Source organism: Sander vitreus, chromosome 22, assembly GCF_031162955.1.
Source record: "Sander vitreus isolate 19-12246 chromosome 22, sanVit1, whole genome shotgun sequence".
NCBI lineage: Eukaryota > Metazoa > Chordata > Actinopteri > Perciformes > Percidae > Sander > Sander vitreus.
The window spans coordinates 13,046,690-13,067,783 of record NC_135876.1 but is presented as its reverse complement, the minus strand read 5'-3'; the positions used below and the strand labels follow the sequence as shown (position 1 = coordinate 13,067,783).

Below are 21,094 nucleotides of genomic sequence, written 5' to 3'. Positions count from 1 at the left end.
ACTTGGCCAATGAGCTGGCGTATGCATTAGTATGATTGGTTGTTGAGAGCAAGGGCACCTTGGGTTTAAATTATGTAGCTCCATCGTCATATATACGATGGAGCCTGTAACATTACCACACTGATTTTACGATCATGTCTTGCTGATGGGTGGCTCTACCTCTTGTGATGTGAAGGCGGTGCTGTGTCTTGAACCACACTGGTCTGAGGACATGTTTATGTTGATGGCCTGGTTTAAATTTGTGTTGACATGGGCTGTGCATCGAGGAGAAATAAACAACATCCTGCTTAAATAGATATCATTTGTTTGGGGGTTTGTTATGTGTGAAGATGATTGTGAAATGTCATGGCTACCTTTCTGGTCACCACACACACACATACAATCACACATACAGTACACACACATTCCAAGAAATTCATTCATATCACAGAATGTTTCTGCAAATATTTAAAGAGGAGGGTAAGGTTGAAAATTCATGAATAACAGATGGGTTTGGGGGGAACAGGTCTGATTTGAGTAATGCCCATCCAAATGTATTTCCTTAAAATCTGGCACACCGGAACATCTCTTCAGCTGTACTTCAAATACTAATTTGTGTTGCAGCATATCTAAAGTGTCCTACACAATTCACTAAAAGGTAGTTTAATTTTTACTCAACTGTTTCTATGGCAACTGATTAGATTACAAGTGACTAAGTACAGGATAATGTTTCAGTTAAGCGAAGATAGTGCTACAGTATATTTCTGTAATAACTATTGTGTTCATTTGCTCTGTGCTTTCCAGCTCCATGTGATGCAGATGCCTTCTTCTGTCACAGTAACATGTGCATAAACAACACGCTGGTGTGTAATGGCATGCAGAACTGTGTCTACCCCTGGGATGAGAACCAATGTAAAGGTGAGATGTTACTTTTTAGCATTATGAAGAAAGACACTAGACTATGTTTGAGTGTTTCAGCACCACGGAGAGCGACAGCAAAACAGAGTGGGTTTAAACAGTACTGTACTTGTCACTAGAGCTATTAAGTGGTCATAGCAGTAGCTATGTAGTGCTGTGACACAGAGGTATTTTTAGTATTTTCTGTGTCACTACAGGGTCTGCTATTAACACTACTAGAGGCATTATTAGTATTGCCTCCATGACACCACTGGTACTGACACTATTATTAAAACACATATTGCAGCCCAGGTGAAATCAGGCAGCAGGCATTAATCACGATTACGTTTACATTTAGTTTGCTTTTATTGTTTTTTTTTGTTTGTATCATTTTAAACTATGTATAATGATGGGATCCTACATGAACACACCATTCTCTGCCAAAGTTAGAACAGTTTTGGTTATTTAATTTAGAGAGTTCTGTATTTATGTTTTCTGTGCTCTTCTCACTGGTTTTAAAGTGGTTGGGGCTTAGATGAAAAAAAGTGATGTCACGTATGTCAGTGCACCAATCAAGATTTAGCTGCTGTTTTTGATTTGAGTTTTTGAGTGTTACCATATATGGTAACTTTTTTTTACTGTGATTGTTGATGATTCAGTCTACAATGTTGAAGAAAAATTTAAAAATGAATAAAGCCAAGCCAAGTTTTCAAGGGCTTTAATAATGTGTGTTAGTATTTTGAAGTGTCTGTGCTCCTATTAAATATAATAAATTATATGATTAAGAAGACCAGATTTTATGTTCCGGGTTAATATTTGAAATCACTCTCAACTGATCCCTTACTTGGTCCAGGTCTTTGTTTTCATTCTTTTAAGGTGCCCTTATTTATTGCCTCAAGGCAAGCTGGGGTGGGTGTTGGACGTCAGAGTACGGACTTATCTGCTAATGTAAGCTACCGACCGTTACCTTGAAGCCATCCAGAAAATAGACGGTAGCTTAGGGTGATTTAACGTCACCGCTCATTTTACACACAGTTTAACAACAAAACAAAACACTGAGTGAACATTACTAGCTACATTTTTCATGTTGGTTTTGAGCGGTATGCACCCCCACTAACCTGGAAAACGCTTTTAAATCAGTAACGTTACTACAGCGTGTCGGAGGAATACACACAGTCTCCTGCAGCGGCGACTCAGAGGCAGAGGGGCCGTCACAGCAGCGTGGCTAACGTTAGCTTCTTGTCTCATCTGGGGTCTGATAAACGGTAAATTCATCAACTTCAGTGTCCACAATGCTATTTTCCAATAAACTGTAGCTGTCATATTTCACGGGCTTGAGTGCGGATTTCATGTTGCAGCTTTCGTCGCTGTTTATCACTTATTGAGTGAAGTAGTACTCGCCCTGTTGTTTATTTGGTTGCCATAACTTCGCGAGTGATGACGTCCTGTCACTGTTCCAGTTGCTCTGCTCACCCTAGGGGGAGAGACAGTTCGCTTGAGTTCAGTAGAGCAGACAGCGCTACGACTATATGACTTTTCATTAACAGCTGAAGGAGCGGTGGTGCGCGGTGTACATAGCAGAAACCCTGTTGTGCGTCTGCCCTATTTCTGATACCATGGCGCTGGAAATTTTACCGTGGCGGACCGCCGCTATGCTATCAACATAGAGGAAACACTGCCTATACCAATAATTAGCTGAGATGTGTTACAACTCTGGGAACCTTTCTCTGCATTATATTGTCAATTAATTAGTCTTCTGTTCCTCGACTTTTCATGACCCATGACTGTATTCCACGTACATGAGATGAGATCTATACTGCAGCTCCCCTGAGCCCTCTAGGATTGAAACTCCCACGTCAAAAATACAATGTGCTTTGATGTTCATTACGCTGTTGTGCTTCGCTTGCAGTTAAGATGTGTTCTAATTTGTTATTTCTTTAAACATATATGTACACATACACACAAAAAAACTATCTCCCTTTCTGTTGTGCTCTCTCTCTACCACTGTACAGAAAAGAGGAAAGCCAACATCTTGGACAACCTGAACAACACAAACGGGACCATAATTGGTGTCACCTGTTGCATCGTCCTCATCCTCCTCATCGTCTCTGTCATCGTCCAGATCAAGCAGCCACGTAAAAAGTACATCCTGCGGCGTGAGGACTTTGACCCCACTATGTTCCAAGAGGTCTTTGAGCCACCTCACTATGAGCTGTGTACTTTACGAAGCGCCACCACAGCCGCAGCAACCTCAGCAGACTTAGTTGACCTGGCGGAAGACTTTGAGAACTACCACGCCCTTCGCCGTGCCTCCTCGCGCTGCGTCCACGATCACCACTGTGGCTCCTCGCCCAACCCCGGCTCCGCCCACATATCCCAGCTGTCACTTAGTGGAAGAGGAAGCCGCGGGAACTTGAGCGCTCGAGACACAGCAGCCGCCACTCTGCTCACAGACCTTCCACAGCCACCCATGGCAGTGCGGCCCTTGCTGCCGTCCACTGGAAACCGCAGGAGCATCTTGGTCATGAAGCACAGCTACTCGCAAGAGACAGCGGACAATGGATGCGACCTGGATGACGACCTGGAAGAGGTTCCCACCACCAGCCACCGGCTTTCCCGCCACGAAAAGGCAGTACAGCGGTCAGTATCCCTAGATTTCTGATGAGGAAAGAACAACAACTGTAGAGTTAACAATGGGGATGTTTGAAATGTGTGTGGGATACTTAGGCCTACATTTATTTTTGTTTTACTCTTATTTTAGCTTTCTCCTTTCTCTCATTATTTTTTTTTAGATTATGATAAGCTTCTTTTTTGCATTGATCCTTGTTCTTTCTCCCTTTTCTATCATTAACAACCTTTTTTCACAAAGGGCTAAATTTTCCCCCTCTTGCATGCTCACCCTTGAACATGTCAAGCGGCCCCTGCTAGTTTTCATCCAAATGGTGATTTATAGCTTACATCTATAAGCTCTACTGTACTTTGAGGTTTGTCAGAGCTCTTTAAGACCTCAGACCTCTTTTTAGAAGATATTAATTCTGTAATCAGTTCAGTTTAGACTGTTACCACAAGGGCTTGAATCAGTGCCTCATAGAGACGACTATAACTTCATTGACGTGAACGCAAATTATTATAAAATATGCATTTCTATTCCTGTTTATAACTGTGATACTGAAAATATGACTTATATTCTATATAACTCAACATTTTGGCATGAATAAGATTTTGAAAAGTAAATGTATATGTTTACAAAAACACTAATGGGAAGGTATATTAGTACATTTTTGGATATAAGACTTTCCTGCATGCACTTTCTATGTGCTCTGTCCAGAGTTTTCTTGACTGTTAATTCATTGTCTACATGCAAAGCTCCCAGAGACACGCAAAGCACTAATGAAGTTTATTGCTGTTATGTAGCACAGTATGCATTCTGACCTCTCTATGCAAAAAGAGTTTGATATTAAATGAAAGAGCCATGACATTTCAGGTTCTGCCTCATTGGCTCTTTGAGCAAACATGAATCAGAGTACAACACAACTAGGGTCTAAGAGACAATCTCAAGGTAAGCACCCTTATCCAAAAATCCAAATCTTTATATGTTGTTGTGTAGTCATCATTTGCCCAGTCCGTATGTACTTTTATGTTTTATTTTCTGTGATTTTTGCGCGGGTTTGTATATATATATTTTTTAATGTTTTTGTATTTATTCATTTTCACCAAGATGGTTTTCTTGCTTGCAGCCATCTTGCCCTCGCTGTTAATTTGTTTGAAGTCTTTGTGATGCTCAAGTTTACTGTATGTCCTCCCAAGGACATACATTGTATCACTCAGTGGATATTCATTAGCATGGACTTTTTTCCATCATCTTTAGTTGAAGCTGTTATCAAACGTCTATAACCTCTGCATTTTTCCTCCCAGTAGGCCTATAGCAAATAATTCACATCAATCATGAAAAGACACTTGTTAAAGCACAAATTGGAAAGCAGACACAAGCCCACATTTTCATTAAATTACATCAGTGGATTTTTGCACTCACTAAAGAAAGCACATTGAGATAAACTCTTTTGTAATTTACAAATCTTTACTGATCACACACACATACAGAAGTTCTCTGTAGTTTTGCATGATTTATGTCACTTGTAATATTTGATTTTGTGTTTAGTTAATTGTGAAGCATAGTGTTTATGCCTGTGTGTACAGTTTGTGTGTATGCTCCAGGACTGTGCTTTCATGAGGTTGCAATAAGCACAATATAAAAGAAGTTAGATGAATACATTTGAGATGCAAATAATTGATGAGAGGAACTTGTTCATCAAAAAGTTACATTTCAATGCAGGGTTACCGAAGTTCATGCTTGCAGCTTTCTGCATGCATATAATGGAGCAGTCACATAAAATGCTACCCATTGTTTTGTCTTTTAGTGTGAAAAATGTGCTGTCCTGTTGTGTGTGTGTCTGCTTATGTTCTACATTATGTTGCATTGTCTCCATCATGTAGACTTCTTGAGAATAGTGCGATCCTGGATCAGTACGAACGGGCTTCACTGACATATGAAAAAGCGGAGCGGAGATTTACACCAGCATGATGCTGATGATGATGAAGGGACACTTTGACGAAAGGATAATGAAAATGTATTCAGATGAACACAAAGGACTAGATGAAATGCTTCAAGTGTGTCAGCTCTGTACGCACTGTAGTCAATCCAGATTTTTTTTGTCTCGCTGGAAAGAAATGGACCTCAAATGACCACGATTACTGATTATTCATTATTAAACTTTAAATTTGGGCTGTTAGTCAGAAACATATCTGTCATTGTCATGGATCCCTCACTGATAACTAAATGAATGTGATCAAACATCTTCAAGTTCATTTTTAAGCATGTATCTTTCAAATGAGTAGCATACACATTATGATTTTATAGAAGATTAGAGATGCTTGCAGTTTGTCAAATCTAGATTTATTTTATTAGTGAAAATTGGAATTAATCACTAACCCTAATTGAATTTAAAGCTGTTGGAATAAACAGTTCAAGGGCGAGTTATGTGGCTTGTGCATGCTTCTTTTGTATTCATCAATCATCATACATACTAACAATTAAATATGAAAAGCCCCCATATACTAATACATAAGTCATAAGGACATAAAAAGTAGTAAAAACAAAAGTATCTTCAAAATTAATTAAATGCATGTTGTAGCCAAATCATTAGGTAAAGATAATTTCACGATTTTCATTTTATAACACTTTAAAACTCCCTTTTAAATATGTTCACTAACTTTGACAGGCATTTTTATTTTGACAAAGAATATTTTTTTTCTGGCAAACCTATTTACTTCAAGTCTGTTTGTCTTCTAACTCTCTTCTACTCTAGGAGCTTAATATCTTTGTATTAAAACAGACTTTTATAAATTTAATGGATGACAGTTTTTACAGTTACTTAAATTTACTGATGCTTTGTAAAATAAATAACAATAAACTTTGCCCTTTTTCTTTGTTTTATTGGCTTTTGGTCAGCGGTTCCTCTGTCCCTTTAGAGTCTCCTCAGACTGTCAGCACACGCTATCAATGTTTCACAATCATGTGTGTTTAGATGTTGGTTTATTTGTTGTCGCTGATTTTCTTTAGAGAAAAACCCAAGTCAAAAGGATTTGTTTCACCAAGGAGGACAATAAAATTAGTCCTAGATGTTTGAAATAATCACAGGTATCTGACAGATAAGTTAATTGACTTTTTGTGTTTGTCCTGATGAGATTAACCCCATATATACTGCAGAAGGGACCGATCAGCCTCACACTCTAATAACGCTCACTGTTGGCAGGCTGCTATTGTAGGAAAAACAAGCTGCAATATATGGAAAGTGAGAAGAGATCAGCTTTGAGCACAATGACATAAACATCCTGACTGTTTTCTTTTCTTACGCTCTGCCATTGTCCGAGTTCCTATTTTCTGTGTCAGTTTTTATGGTATTTACCATCAATGTGTACATTGTTTTTTTTGTATTCAATGTCATGTATGTATTATTTAAATCCATGCTCTCCACTCTCCTTTTCCACCAAATACACACAATCATTCACAGACCCATATTTCTGCACATACAAAATAAAATGATTCTTTTCTATACACACACTGCACTTATGTCTGGGTTTTGTCTCTCTGTTTTACAATGGTGTCAACACTTCTGTTATAGATGTTTAAAAAGCTCATAAAAAATACTTGTCTCTTCCTCTCTCTTCTTTACTCTCCATTTCTTGGAACACACACACACACACAACGTCACAAAGTCATCTGCCAGTATAGATAGAGGCAGACAGCTCAGTAATTAGGTAAGCCTGAACTAATTCGATCACAAGCAGCCTAGGCAGCAGATGAGAAAAGTGTAGGGCCCAGAACAGACTTAAAGTAATAGTGTTTTCATTTCTCTGCAGATACATCAGACAGATGCATCATTCCTCTGCATCTTGCCAAGTTTGACAGCATTTGGAGCTAAGGTTTCTCTCCCTTGCATCTTGAGTGAACTGTTGCCCTGAGCAGCTTTAACAATGTAGAGTGTTGTGATGAGAAAAAAAAAAAAAAGTTTGTGGTGTACGCAAGTTTTTCTTCTTTGGGACCGCAGTGCATTTGCCCTATACCTGTGCTCCACAAGTGGCTGCGATTGACGAGCCATGGAACACTGATTATTTCAGATATGGGACAGAAACTTTGGGTTTTGAAAAATAGAGTACCTTTAATGTAAAGTTGTTCATGGAGAAAAAAAAAAAAAATAAATCAGGTTTTTCAAATAATTTTCATGTAACCATCCAAATACGAAATTGCATATTTTAGCTGCTGATTTCACATTATATATCTTTTTTTGATGTAATTTCTTTAAAGTAGAGTATCAGGTTGTTTTTATATCTAAACAAGTACAGAAAGCTGTTGACAAGACGGTAAAAGTGAATGTTTGAAATAAAGTGAAATAAGTTAAACTTTATAAACGGGTGCATTTACTTGATTCTACTGATCCATCGAGCAACTTTTATTTATTCCCACTTTCACTGATGTCTGAGCATTATTCACTTACTTTCTCTTTGTCAAACCTAATTTAATTGTTTGTTTGTTTTTTAACCTGTGTGCATATTTATTTGATAAAATGCTGGACAGAATGTTTCCAATAAACTAACGTTTACTGTGATGATTTTTTTTTGTCAGTAGCATCTCATTTTATTATTTTCTGTTCTTCTGTTCTGGAGCATTGCAGATACTCAGGTCATATTTCACTGCTCTCATAGTGTCACTTTCGGACACAAAAGCTCTAAAGAAAACACTTTACTGTACCTGCCCAGCACCAAACAGCTGACAGACAAAGTTAGCAACTAGCTGGTGAACACAATGGAGCATTTATAAAAAAATAAAAACAGGTAAAATTCCTGTGTCAGGCAAAAACAACTCAAAAACTGCAAATCTGCAATCTGTCTTGTGCGTATAATCAAGAAAACTTGCATTCACAGGTATATGATTTAGATTGTTATTAAAGAGCCTAAAGTAGACAGAATTTACGTCACAAACAGGATGGACACACGACAATTGCTCCATCTTCTTGTAAGTAAAATAGTTTTCTGTAGTCTTAACTAGCAGGGCTGCAACATCAGAAACATGTGGGCTGGCTGGTTGAAAATGTACAAAAGGCCCCTAGTCCACTAGTAATATCCAGGGCAGATGTGTGCAAATATTTCAAAAGGATTAATCTATTCAATGCACCTGGACCTGATGGCATTCCTGGCCGAGCTCTCAAGGTGTGTGCAGACTGCAGAACAACTGGCAGATGTCTTCACAGACATTGTAAACCTCTCACTGCTCCAGTCTGTAGTCCCTACATGGTTATAAAAATACCACCACTGTCCCTGTCCCAAAAAAGTCCAAAGCACTCTGAACAACTGCCACCCAGTAGCACTCACCTCCACAATCATAAAGTGTTTTGAGCGGTTAGTCAAAATCTTGATCACTTTCTCCCTCCCTGTCTCACTGGACCCACAACAGTTTCCTTATAGACCAAACAGATCACAGACTATCACCCTAGCCCTCCTCACTGGCCTCTCCCACCTGGACCAGAGGAACACATAGGTGAGAATGCTATTCATTGACTTTAGTTCAGCATTCAACACCTTTATGCCCTCCAAGCTTGTCACCAAGCTCAGAGGCCTAGGACTCAACACTAACCTCTGTGATTGGATCCTGAGCTTCCTGACTAAGCACCATCCTCCACCCTGACTTAACACCGGAGTCCCTTAGGGCTGCGTTCTCAGCCCTCTCCTGTACTCCCTGTTCACACACGACTGCGTGGCCACCCACAGACAAGATGACTGTCATCGGCCTGATAACCGACAGCAACGAGACGGACTACAGAGAGGAGGTCAGAGCCCTGACATCTTGGTGCCATGACCACAACAACTTCCATTTCAATGTTACCAAAACTAAGGCGCTTACATCAAGCAACATCAATGGGACTACAATGGAGAGAGTCAACAGCTTCAGGTTCCTGGGTACACATCAGCAAGGACCTGATGTGGTCACAGCACTGACACCATCACAAAGACTGCAAGACAGCAGCTCTTCTTCCTCCGCAGGCTGATAAGGTTCAACATGGACTCCAGATTACACAGCAACTTCTACAGATGCACCATCAAGAGCAGGGCAAGTGGCTGAGATGTTTTACTTGTCTAAACTGTAAAATGTAGGCCATTGTTGGATATCAGAGCTGCTACACAGTCAAAAACACAGCCCTTTGATTGGACAAGTCAGGAACACAGCATTGGATTGGTTGACAAACTCAAACCAAAGCGTTATGAATGGCTAGTGGCTAACAACAATAACAACTTTTTTAAACACAGAAAAATGGAGGGATTCAAGGATTCAAGGATTCTAGCTCCTGAAAAGGGATACAAATGCACAGGAGCCCTCATTGTGTCCAGTTTTTTGTAATCAGTCCTGTTCAACACTTTGTGGTGAGACAGAGGCAGCTCAATCAGCTGGAAAAGCTCCGCTCCAGCAATACAGTATGCAATTTATTTTCAGATAAGATCACATTTTTTTCACTTGCCCAATCGGACAACTGCATGACGCATTCCAGTTGCCCGAACACAGAGTTTACTTGCCCTGGACAAGGATCCTGACCGGCTGCATCACCCTGTGGTAGGGCAGTTGCAGTCACTGTGTCATTGTTACCTTGATGTAGTTGTTTCAATTTATTCAATAGCAGTTTGCGTTTCAGTTTTTATTTTATATTTTATTAATGCCATATTTATGCCTATATTTTAACTTGCACTATTATGTTTTACAGTGTAGTCTAAGTGACAAAAATGTAAAAAAAAAAAAAAAGTAGTTAATAAAATAGTACCCACATTTCCTTTTGGGCGAGGTAGATGTAGGTTACATCTTTACTAATTGGTCAACACTGGTTTTGAACAAAGTGCCTTCAGTTAAAAGCGGAAAGAAAAGCTCCCGCACGTTTACTGTCGGAACTTAACAGTGTGACATTTAGCGGAAGTAAACAACAACAACACCCTCTTGTAGCTTTAGCTGCATTAGAGGTACTGTAGCCGTATTGTAGATAATTATTTCAGTTTCAATTACGCAACAATGCCTTCAGTTGAGTATGTGAGACAGTTTGTCAACGAGCGTCTAACTGCTGCTGCTGAAGAAATATTCAGAGTTTTTGAAAAAACTATCGTCGAGTACGAGGAAGAGATCGATCGTCAGCGCAGACTGTTGAGTAACGTTATCGCTTGGAATCCCAAAATAAAGTTACACATCATAGGTGTGTAAAATATTGATGGGTCTTTAAAAAAAGCAGCATCCTAATGGTTTAAAGACATAACGTGTTGTAATTGTCTACCATCACAGTAAGTTATATCCTATTTCTTTTGTTGTGTGTCCCTCCAGAGCTCCCACAGCGACATGTCTGTGAGGAGGAGGAGGTTCTAGCTGACCAGCAGCAGATGTGTACTCAGGAGAGGAACTCCAGTCTGGACCAAGAGGAGCCAGATCGTCCACAGATTAAAGAGGAACAGGAGGAACTCTGCGTCAGTCAGGAGGGAGAGCAGCTTGTACTGAAGCAGGAGACTGATGCCTTTATGTTGACTCCTACTTATGAGGAAAGTCGCCGCAGTGAAGATCAGACTCTGAACTTTAGTATCGATCAATCTCAGTGTGTGGTGGAGGAAACGAGTCTAAACTACATTCCAGTTAACAGGTCTGTAGTATCAGAACCAAACACTGACCTCCTGCTCCTCTCTCATGAAACTGAAAGCCAAGATCAAAAAAGAGGCAAGCATGGAGACTCTGGAGCAATTACAAATGCAGATCCAGAAACAAACAAGAGACATCACAAAAGCAGAAATCACAGTAACAGTGTAAACAACCCTAACTTGTCAGAGATTCACCTTGATACTCACACAGGTAAAAAGATGTATAACGATATAAGAATCCACACAGATGAGAAGCAACATTCTTGCCAAACATGTGGGCGAAGTTTCAGTCGGATATCATCATTGAAATATCATTTAATAACCCACACAGGTGAGAAGCCATATTCTTGCAAGACATGTGGGAAAACATATGGTCAGATATCATCATTGAAGTATCATATAAGAACCCATACAGGTGAGAAGCCATATTCTTGCAAAACATGTGGGAAAGCTTTCAAATGTAATAATATTCTGAAAGTCCACATGAGAACCCACACAGGTGAGAAGCCATATACTTGTAAAACATGTGGGAATAGATTCTGTGACCTGTCAGCATTGATAAGACATATGAGAATCCACACAGGTGAGAAGCCGTATACTTGTAAAACATGTGGGAAAGATTTTAGTCGTAGCGATGATTTGAAAGTCCACATGAGAATCCACACAGGTGAAAAGCCGTATACTTGTAACACTTGTGGGAAGAATTTCAGACGTAGCACTGAAGTGATGGTCCATATGAGAAAAGCCCACACTGGTGAGAAGCCGCGCCTTTTTTAAAGGCATATAAGAGTGCATGCAGACAAGTCATTTTCTATTTGAATCCACACCAATGAGGAGCCAGGTGCAGCACTTGTGGAAAAAGTTTTTCTTAAATCACGTTCTTGAAGAGACACCTGAGGAGCAATACAGAGAAACCATTGAGCTGAAACTCCTGTTAAGACGTGTTTAATAACTGAATTAAATACCCGTTTGCAATAGCTACATCTCTGTAACTCAATGTGAAATATTTCCCACAAAGGTGAGATGTCAATATGATAGTGTAAAGTTTCCCTTCATTTGACTTTATTACTTATTTTTTCTGTTAGCAAGATTATTTCTTTGAAACGATCATGATCTCCCAACTCAAGGAAAAATGTTTCACAGTGAGTGTACAGTATAGGAAAGGTGTGATCTTTTTGCCAAATGTCCATTTACAGAGTGTGTTAGAATCACTTTTAATTTAAAATTTAACAAGACCATAAAATCCACGTACACCTGAAGTGGTATAATCTATATGAAGCCTCCTGGACATCTTTGCAAGAAGTCAGATTTTACATTTGAGAGTGACTGGCATCCCTGTTTAATATTACCATTAAAGAAATCCTATTAATGAGAAGATGTCTCCTTTTTGCTATTTTTTAATACACTTTCTCAGTTATGTGCCTGTCCATATTTTTAGCATTTTCTTTTCTTAATAAATGACAAATGATTAACCAATCATTAAATAAGTTTCCTGTTAATGCCAATTGTTTCAAAGAATAAAATGGCAACAATTATATTTGTAAGTGGAACAGACCGTACCTCATTTCCACTTTCAGGACTTAGTGTAACATTCAGCGGATTTAACAAATTCAATTAAACGGCAATTGTGACTAATTGAAACGTTGCTATATATATATATATATATATATATAAATATATATATATATATATATATATATATATATATATGTGTGTGTGTGTGTGTGTGTGTGTCTTAATACTGAATACTTGTATTTGAGTACTGCTAATTGTTAGCTATATATCAGTGGTACTTAAATGTAACTCTTAAACATCAACTTGCTAAATTTCTACAGTGTCATGAGTCCAGAAAGGTTGAATTAAGCAATTTATTTAAATTGAGTCAGGTTTCATTGACATTTTGTTAAGGGTCCAGATTAAATTGCATTTGGGTCCTGATTTGGATCAGAGTCCATGTATTGTATGTGCTATGTATAGCTCCATAGTAAGTAATGGAGAAAAATAAAATAGTGTGCTACGTTGAACTGAGGGTGTAATGCAATACCAGACCACTTATCATTTCTCCTGACTCTAAAAAGAAAGTAAAACCATTTTGACAGACAGAAGGGCAGCATGAAAATGTATATGAATGTTGTAAAAACATTTGTTTATTTAAATGCATTCCTTGAATGTATGCAGGGCCGACCACAGCCTGTGTGTGTGTACTTGAGCTGTACACCTGTATATGTTCACACCCTGAACTCACTCAAGTGAAGAGACCATGGACTCTCTGTGGGAGAGATTTCAGATCAGTAACTTTAAAAGCCACACAAGAACTCACACAGGTAAAAGTTGTATCACTGCATCAGAGGTTTCAGGTGTAGTCAAACCCATACAGGCGAAAAGCTCCATACTTAGAAAACATGGAAGAGGTTTCAGCTCAATAAAAAGATGTCTGACTGCACAGTTTACGTAAAATAAGTGTGTCCATGTATTTAGATACATTACAGTATGGCCAGCATTTCTGGGAAACATCCCAGTCCTCTTTTAAAATGAGCATTGTTACCCATTGGTACCCAGCGCTGATGTTTAAAAAAGGTCCAACTCGACTAGTCACTAGAACACTTTATCGGCCAGGTAAATAAATTATATAATTGCATGGCACTGATGGGGGCCATTCTAAATAATGTTTAAATGTCTCTTACGTTATGTGTTTTTTGCTAATAGTTCTTCCGTTCCTTTACTTAACTAACATTTTGAATGCACTGTGAATACACTGGTATTTCTGCTATAATATTGTGAATACTTCTTAAACCAGTTTGTTTGTTTTTGTTTTTATACAAAATCATTACCTGCAAAGTAACAAAAAAGATGACTGTTAGTTAAGATTAGTAATTTATTAAATAGATCGACATTTCCTTGTAGGATGACGCGAGGTAGATGTATAGCCTTGCTACTGATGTTAAACACACAAGTTTGGAATAAAATGTCATCAGTTGCAAGCGGAAAGAAAAGCTCTAGTGTGTTCACTGTCGGAACTTAACAGTGTGACATCCAGCGGAAGTAAACAACAAGGGTTGTAGCTTTAGCTGAATCCACGTATAGTACATCCATCGCGGGCAGACGTTACTGTAGCCGTATTGTAGATAATTATTTCGGTTTATTACGCAACAATGCCTTCAGTTGAGTATGTGAGACAGTTTGTCAACGAGCGTCTAACTGCTGCTGCTGAAGAAATATTCAGAGTTTTTGAAAAAACTATCGTCGAGTACGAGGAAGAGATCGATCGTCAGCGCAGACTGTTGGGTAATGTTAACGTTATCGGTTGTGATCCCGAAGTAAAGTTACACATCATAGATGTACATGGTCTTAAAAAAATGAGCAATGTTATGGTTTAAAGACATAACGTGTTGTAATTGTCTACCATCACAGTAAGTTATATCCTATTTCTTTTGTTGTGTGTCCCTCCAGAGCTCCCACAGCGACATGTCTGTGAGGAGGAGGAGGAGGAAGAGGTTCTAGCTGACCAGCAGCAGATGTGTACTCAGGAGAGGAACTCCAGTCTGGACCAAGAGGAGCCAGATCGTCCACAGATTAAAGAGGAACAGGAGGAACTCTGCGTCAGTCAGGAGGGAGAGCAGCTTGTACTGAAGCAGGAGACTGATGCCTTTATGTTGACTCCTACTTATGAGGAAAGTCGCCGCAGTGAAGATCAGACTCTGAACTTTAGTATCAATGAAACTCAGTGTGTGGTGGAGGAAACGAGTCTAAACTACATTCCAGTTAACAGGTCTGTAGTATCAGAACCAAACACTGACCTCCTGCTCCTCTCTCATGAAACTGAAAGCCAAGATCAAAAAAGAGGCAAGTGGTATCACAAAAGCAGAAGTCACAGTAACGTTATTAACAACCCTAACTTCTCAGAGATTCACAAAGTTTCTGACACAGGTAAAAGGTCTTTCAAATGTGAGAAATGTGGAAAGGTTTATAAGTACAATTCGGTATTACAGAGACACCTGAGAACCCACACAGATGAGAAGCCATATTCTTGCAAAACATGTGGTAAAGCTTTCAAATGTAATAGTACCTTGAAAGTCCACATGAGTAGCCACACAGGTGAGAAGCCACATACTTGTAAAATTTGTTGGGAAGATTTTGAAAGCATCTATGATTTGAATGTCCACATGAGAACCCACACAGGCGGGAAGCCGTATAGTTGTAAAATCTGTGGGAAAGATTTCAGACGTAACTATACTTTGAAAATCCACATGAGAACCCACACAGGCGAGAAGCCGTACCTTTGCAAAACCTGTGGAAAAAGATTCTCTCATTTGTCAGCATTGATAAGGCATATGCGAGTCCACAGAGGTGAGAAGGCGTATTCTTGTGAAATGTGGCGACAATTTCAGACGTAGCACTGAAGTGATGGTCCATATGAGCAAAGCCCACACTGGTGAGAAGCTGCACCTTTTCAAAAGGCATATAAGAGAGCAGACAGACAAGTCATTTTCTATTTGAATCCACACGAGAAAGAGAGGAGTCACGTGTAACACTTTTGGAAAAAGTTTTTCTCAAATCACGTTCTTTAAAAAACACATCGCCTACACTCACCTAAAGGATTATTAGGAACACCATACTAATACCGTGTTTGACCCCCTATCGCCTTCAGAACTGCCTTAATTCTTCGTGGCGTTGATTCAACAAGGTGCTGGAAGCATTCTTTAGAAATGTTGGCCCATATTGATAGGATAGCATCTTGCAGTTGATGGAGATTTGTGGGATGCACATCCAGGGCACGAAGCTCCCGTTCCACCACATCCCAAAGATGTTCTATTGGGTTGAGATCTGGTGACTGTGGGGGCCATTTTAGTACAGTGAACTCATTGTCATGTTCAAGAAACCAATTTGAAATGATTCGAGCTTTGTGACACGGTGCATTATCCTGCTGGAAGTAGCCATCAGCGGATGGGTACGTGGTGGTCATAAAAGGATGGACATGATCAGAAACAATGCTCAGGTAGGCTGTGGCATTTAAATGATGCCCAATTGGTACTAAGGGGCCTAAAGTACCAGTACACCACCACTACCAGCCTGCACAGTGGTAACAAGGCATGACCGGATCCATGTTCTCATTCTGTTTACGCCAAATTCTGACTCTACCATTTCAATGCCTCAACAGAAATCAAGACTCATCAGACCAGGCAACATTTTTCCAGTCTTCAAATGTCCAATTTTGGTGAGCTTGTGCAAATTGTAGCCTCATTTTCCTATTTTTAGTGGAGATGAGTGGTACCCGGTGGGGTCTTCTGTTGGTTGTTTGTGTTGTGGCTTCACAAATGTTTTGCTGCATACCTCCGATGTAACGAGTGGTTATTTGAGTCAAAGTTGATCTTCTATCAGCTGGAATCAGTCGGCCCATTCTCCTCTGAGCACGAGCATCAACGAGGCATTGTCACCCACAGGACTGCCGCATACTTTTTCCTTTTTCAGACCATTCTTTGTAAACCCTAGAAATGGTTGTGTGTGAAAATCACAGTAACTGAGCAGATTGTGAAATACTCAGACCAGCCCGTCTGGCACCAACAACCATGCCACACTCAAAGTTGCTTAGATCACCTTTCTTTCCTACTCTGACATTCAGTTCAGTTCAGGAGATTGTCTAGACCTGGACGACACCCCTAAATGCATTGAAGCAGCTGCCATATGATTGGTTGATTAGATAATTGCATTAATGAGAAATCTTACAGGTGTTCCTAATAATCCTTTAGGTGAGTGTACAACCGGAGAAACCATTGAGCTGAAATTCCTCAACTGAATGTAAAATATTTCCGCAAAGGTGCAATGTAAAGATGTAAGTGTAAAGTAGACTTACAGTCCATGTAGTGGGATTGAATGGTTCTATATGAAGCCTCCTGGACAGCTTGGCAAGAAAATAAGATTTTACATTTGAGAGTGACTGCCATTAAAGAAATCCTATTAAGGTGAACATGCCTCCTTTTTGATATTTATAATACAGTACCTCAGTTATGTGCCTGTCCATATATATATATATATATATATATATATATATATATATATATATATATATATATATATATATATATATATATATATATATATATATATATGTTTTTTTCATAGCATTTTTGATAAATGATTAATCGATCATCAAATTAGTTTCCAGTAAATGGCAATTGATTCTAAGTGGAACAACCCTACCTCATTCCCAATTTCAGAACTTAATGAAACATTCTGCGGATTTAACAAATTCAATTAAACAACTTGTGTTGGTGGCTTGGTTGGCTATATATATATATATATATATATATATATATATATATATATATATATATATATATATATATACACACACAAGTAGAGAATAAAAATATACAACCTACATATGTAGTGTATATAGTGCATTAACAACTATTACGACGCAACTTGCACGCTATAAAATGCAGTAATAGTTGTTTCCAGACACGGAAGTTCTACATTAAAAACTCAGTCTCCCATGATTCCTATAAACGGTGTGACGACAAAGAATGCGCCATCTGAACACGACTGATTTGATATACCGCTCTTGTAGCACAAATGTATGTTGTGCATTCATGACCAATAATAGTTACTTTATATTATTTAAGCCTGCAGTAGGTGTATGTTAGTTTTACCAGCTTTAGCTAGCTTTCAGTCAGTGCTAAATTGCACACTAACTCCGCTTTCTGTGAAGGTAACTACAGCTAACTCGCAGAGGACATAATCATGGCTTACATGCAGATAGTGAAAGGTCTCCAGCGGAATCTACAACAGACAGCGACACTGTACAGCGCTCAGAAATGCAAACTCACACAAGTCAGTTTGCTCATCCACACACACAGGACAGCGTCAACAGTATCGAGACTGACTTTCCACAGGAGAATCGAGGCTCCTTCTGTCATGCCAGTACTGAGCTGCTTCATGCGGCGGGGTATTTCGCTCGACTCTACAGCCAGAAATCAAAGCAGCCCCGAAGAGAGAGACAAGTCGGTTTCCAGGTACCAGAGTGGGAGCCCCAAACCTTCAGCTGCACAAAAAGGTAAGCGAGGCAGTGACATACGTTACTGTAGATGAGTTGTGTACTCTCATTCTAGTCCACTAAATTGTAAGATATTTTCCAAAACAGCTTTCCCCCCCTCAAATACAAAGTAGATTAACGCTCAAGAACACATAACATAGTTGAGGTAGCAAGGTCGTTTTTAATACTCATATTGCATGGGCTATAATCTATTCATTTATTGATAGACTCAAACACTATAAACAGTGATTGGATAGTGTGTATATTTAAAAAGTATCTCAATCGTGACAAGTCATCATCACAAGTGAACAGAGTCCAATGTATTGTCTTAAAATGGTGGTCCAGGAGCCAAATAAAGCATTCTTTATTTATTTATTGAATATAGCAAGGACCTGTTTGCATTCGTGAGACTGTAACCAACACATTTTTTTTGGTAATTTTACTTGATAAAGTACCACACTGGGCGTTTCACAGCGGCTCGGCTGCAGGTATTGCTCTGTTTTAGACTAAGCTTTATGACTTACCACAGTTAACCTTGAGGATAAACTGTTGCCAATAAAACAGGCTGATCAGAGGAGTTATTTGATGTCAAACAGTTTACTGATTGTCTAATAAATCTCACCCTCATATCTTCCAGTAAAAGAAGCTGGCAGAGACTTCACCTACTTGATAGTTGTACTCATTGGGCTTGGAGTGACAGGTGACTACAACCTCAAGATTTCAAGTAAAAGTATCTTCTCGTTTCAAGTCAAATAATGGATATGGGCACTAAAATGTGTTGTGTGTGTGTGTGTGTGTGTGTGTGTGTGTGTGTGTGTGTGTTTCAGGTGGACTGTTATTTGTGGTGTTCCAGGAGCTGTTTTCTTCCTCAAGTCCAAATAAAGTCTATGGGAAAGCCTTCAACAAAGTCAGGTTAGACCCAGAGGTAAGAATGACATCACAGGTTGCTGAGGCCAAATAGTACCTCTCTGACATACATCTCCTCCACAGTACTCAACTATAATGTACATTGCAGTGGTACACTGAATGCATGAATTTAGTGTGACATTCATTTGTATTGTATGTTACCTATTCTAGATTTAATTCAGTGTGACTCTTGAAATCATCAAGTAAAGTGCAAAATAACACCTTTTGTTTATTGAAAATGTAGGTGATTGGTGCTTTTGGGGAGCCAATCAAGTGTTATGGGGAGACTACCCGTCGAGGAAGGAGGCAGCATCTCAGGTGAGAATATTGTTACTATGTCCAAAAAAGCTGTTGTTTATAAGTAAATGAGGTAATGAATACATTGCACATTTCTGTCCTGAGTTTTAAATAGTTTGTTTGGTACATGAGTTAGCATGTGTGGTGGTAGTGCTGAGGTATAACGTGTGTGTGTGTGTGTGTGTGTGTGTGTGTGTGTGTGTGCGTGCGCGCACCTTAGTCATCTGGAGTACCTGAAGGACGGACTGAAGCATATGAGACTAAAGTTTTACATTGAGGGCTCTGAGCCGGGCCTCAAAGGAACTGTACACTCAGAGTCAAAAGAGGTTGGTATTTTCCTTGGTTAAAATGCAGTTTATGAAATGGATGTGACACACGAAAGCAGTACTGTTCACGTTTAGCTATCCCAATATTTAAGAATTACCGGTATACATTAAGTCATAAGTAATTTCACATCTGACAGCAGGTACTAAATGTACAGACAGAGGTGATTATCTGTTATTTTAAAGTGGTTTTACAGATATCCACCAAATTAAGATACTGTTTCAACATGTTATTCCACAGAATCCTGAAACTGGAAAATATGAATTCCGTTACATATTTGTGGAAGTAGACACCTACCCAAGACGAACCATTATTGTGGAAGATAACCGATAAGAAAGATAATGGACCCAGAAGTGTCACTTATCTGAAAAAGCATTGTGAAAATGTAAATGTGTTTGTGTTATTGCACAAATAGCTGAAGATTTACTGTGAATGTAACTTTAAATCACCATTAAAAGATGTTATGTGGCTGATTTTAACATTGCCACAACAATGGGGCATTTGGCAAATAGCTTTGCAAAGTACAGTCTCTTTCACAGACTCTTATGTGTTGTTGTTTTATAAATAATAAACATGCTACAAATCGTTTTTTCGAAAAGACTACAGGATGACCTGATTTTCGAAATAACCTTTAATCAAAGATGCTTTGGAATTGTAATAAAACAAGTTGGTCTGTTATTTGCACAATAAAGTGCATACAGCAAAAAATACAGTATTAGTGTTTTGTTTTACAGTGTTGGGTTTAAACTATGGATGTTCCTATGGTTGATCTTTCAGCTTTATGGAATTGAATGGTTTAACGGTATTTGCAGTTATTGTAATAAAATATTTACCCTTAAAGTCTTTATTTATAATACTGTCAAGTATCTGTCATTTTAGATATCTTAACATTTTTTGCAGATTCCTTCTTAAAAAAATTAGCTCAGTCATATGCTTCCTGTATATTCTGATATGTCTGCTTTTCGTCATTGTTTACTGCATTCTGTATGTGGTTGTCTTTTTAAAATGGTAGATTACATAATAAAACTGACCACTAGATGGAGGCAGAGAGGCGAGAGACAGGAACAACCTGATATGACCTTTCGGATTATTTTGTATCATTTCACATTGTGGAAGCTATTACAGGAAAACGCATGCCTGATTGTATTGTATATATTATAAACAACGAACATCCATTTTAATGGTGTTGAGATAATCTCGTCTATTGAAAGTTTTTTTTGTTTTGTTTTTTATACATTTGTATAATATAAATACATTATTAATGAAAATGTGTATTTGGTCCCATTTTTACCCTTTTGTCAGACGAACCTATGCTACCTTCCATGACCCTCGGAAGTATGATGAACGTCAATGAAAATGAAACGCCCTAACAATAGCGTCAGCCCGAGCTTCTTTGTGCGAGAAGGCTGAATCTTTGGAGAAACAGACCGCTTGTTATTA

The 21,094-nt window shown here is 38.8% G+C and overlaps 3 protein-coding genes and 1 pseudogene across 7 annotated transcripts in view; all 4 read left to right on the top strand.

The window, feature by feature from the left end:
* The window catches only part of neto1l (neuropilin (NRP) and tolloid (TLL)-like 1, like), a 68,422-nt gene extending 61,420 nt beyond the window's left edge, over positions 1-7,002 (top strand). For 2 of the 4 annotated variants that reach the window (XM_078281020.1, XM_078281021.1), the window contains 4 exons: positions 784-897; positions 2,889-3,516; positions 4,361-4,435; positions 5,371-5,457. In XM_078281020.1, coding sequence (XP_078137146.1) covers positions 784-897; positions 2,889-3,516; positions 4,361-4,421 — 803 coding nt within the window. In that variant the 3' untranslated portion in view covers positions 4,422-4,435; positions 5,371-5,457. Of the gene's footprint in view, positions 1-783; positions 898-2,888; positions 3,517-4,360; positions 4,436-5,370 lie in introns of those variants that run through there. The other 2 variants (XM_078281023.1, XR_013503848.1) reach the window with 2 other exon arrangements.
* A 3,386-nt stretch (positions 7,003-10,388) lies between these two features.
* On the top strand, positions 10,389-12,469 carry LOC144537109 (uncharacterized). Its single transcript, XM_078280546.1, has 2 exons — positions 10,389-10,664; positions 10,790-12,469. Exons 1-2 carry the CDS (start codon positions 10,487-10,489, stop codon positions 11,869-11,871), a joined length of 1,260 nt encoding a protein of 419 aa, XP_078136672.1. The 5' UTR covers positions 10,389-10,486; the 3' UTR covers positions 11,872-12,469.
* A 1,648-nt stretch (positions 12,470-14,117) lies between these two features.
* On the top strand, positions 14,118-17,085 carry LOC144537110 (uncharacterized; annotated as a pseudogene). Its single transcript, XR_013503821.1, has 2 exons — positions 14,118-14,379; positions 14,545-17,085. The product of XR_013503821.1 is annotated as an uncharacterized LOC144537110 (transcript).
* A 505-nt stretch (positions 17,086-17,590) lies between these two features.
* timm21 (translocase of inner mitochondrial membrane 21) lies at positions 17,591-20,926 on the top strand. Its single transcript, XM_078281030.1, has 6 exons — positions 17,591-18,148; positions 18,765-18,827; positions 18,955-19,052; positions 19,278-19,351; positions 19,551-19,656; positions 19,895-20,926. Exons 1-6 carry the CDS (start codon positions 17,836-17,838, stop codon positions 19,985-19,987), a joined length of 747 nt encoding a protein of 248 aa, XP_078137156.1. The 5' UTR covers positions 17,591-17,835; the 3' UTR covers positions 19,988-20,926.
* Positions 20,927-21,094: the final 168 nt, after the last annotated feature.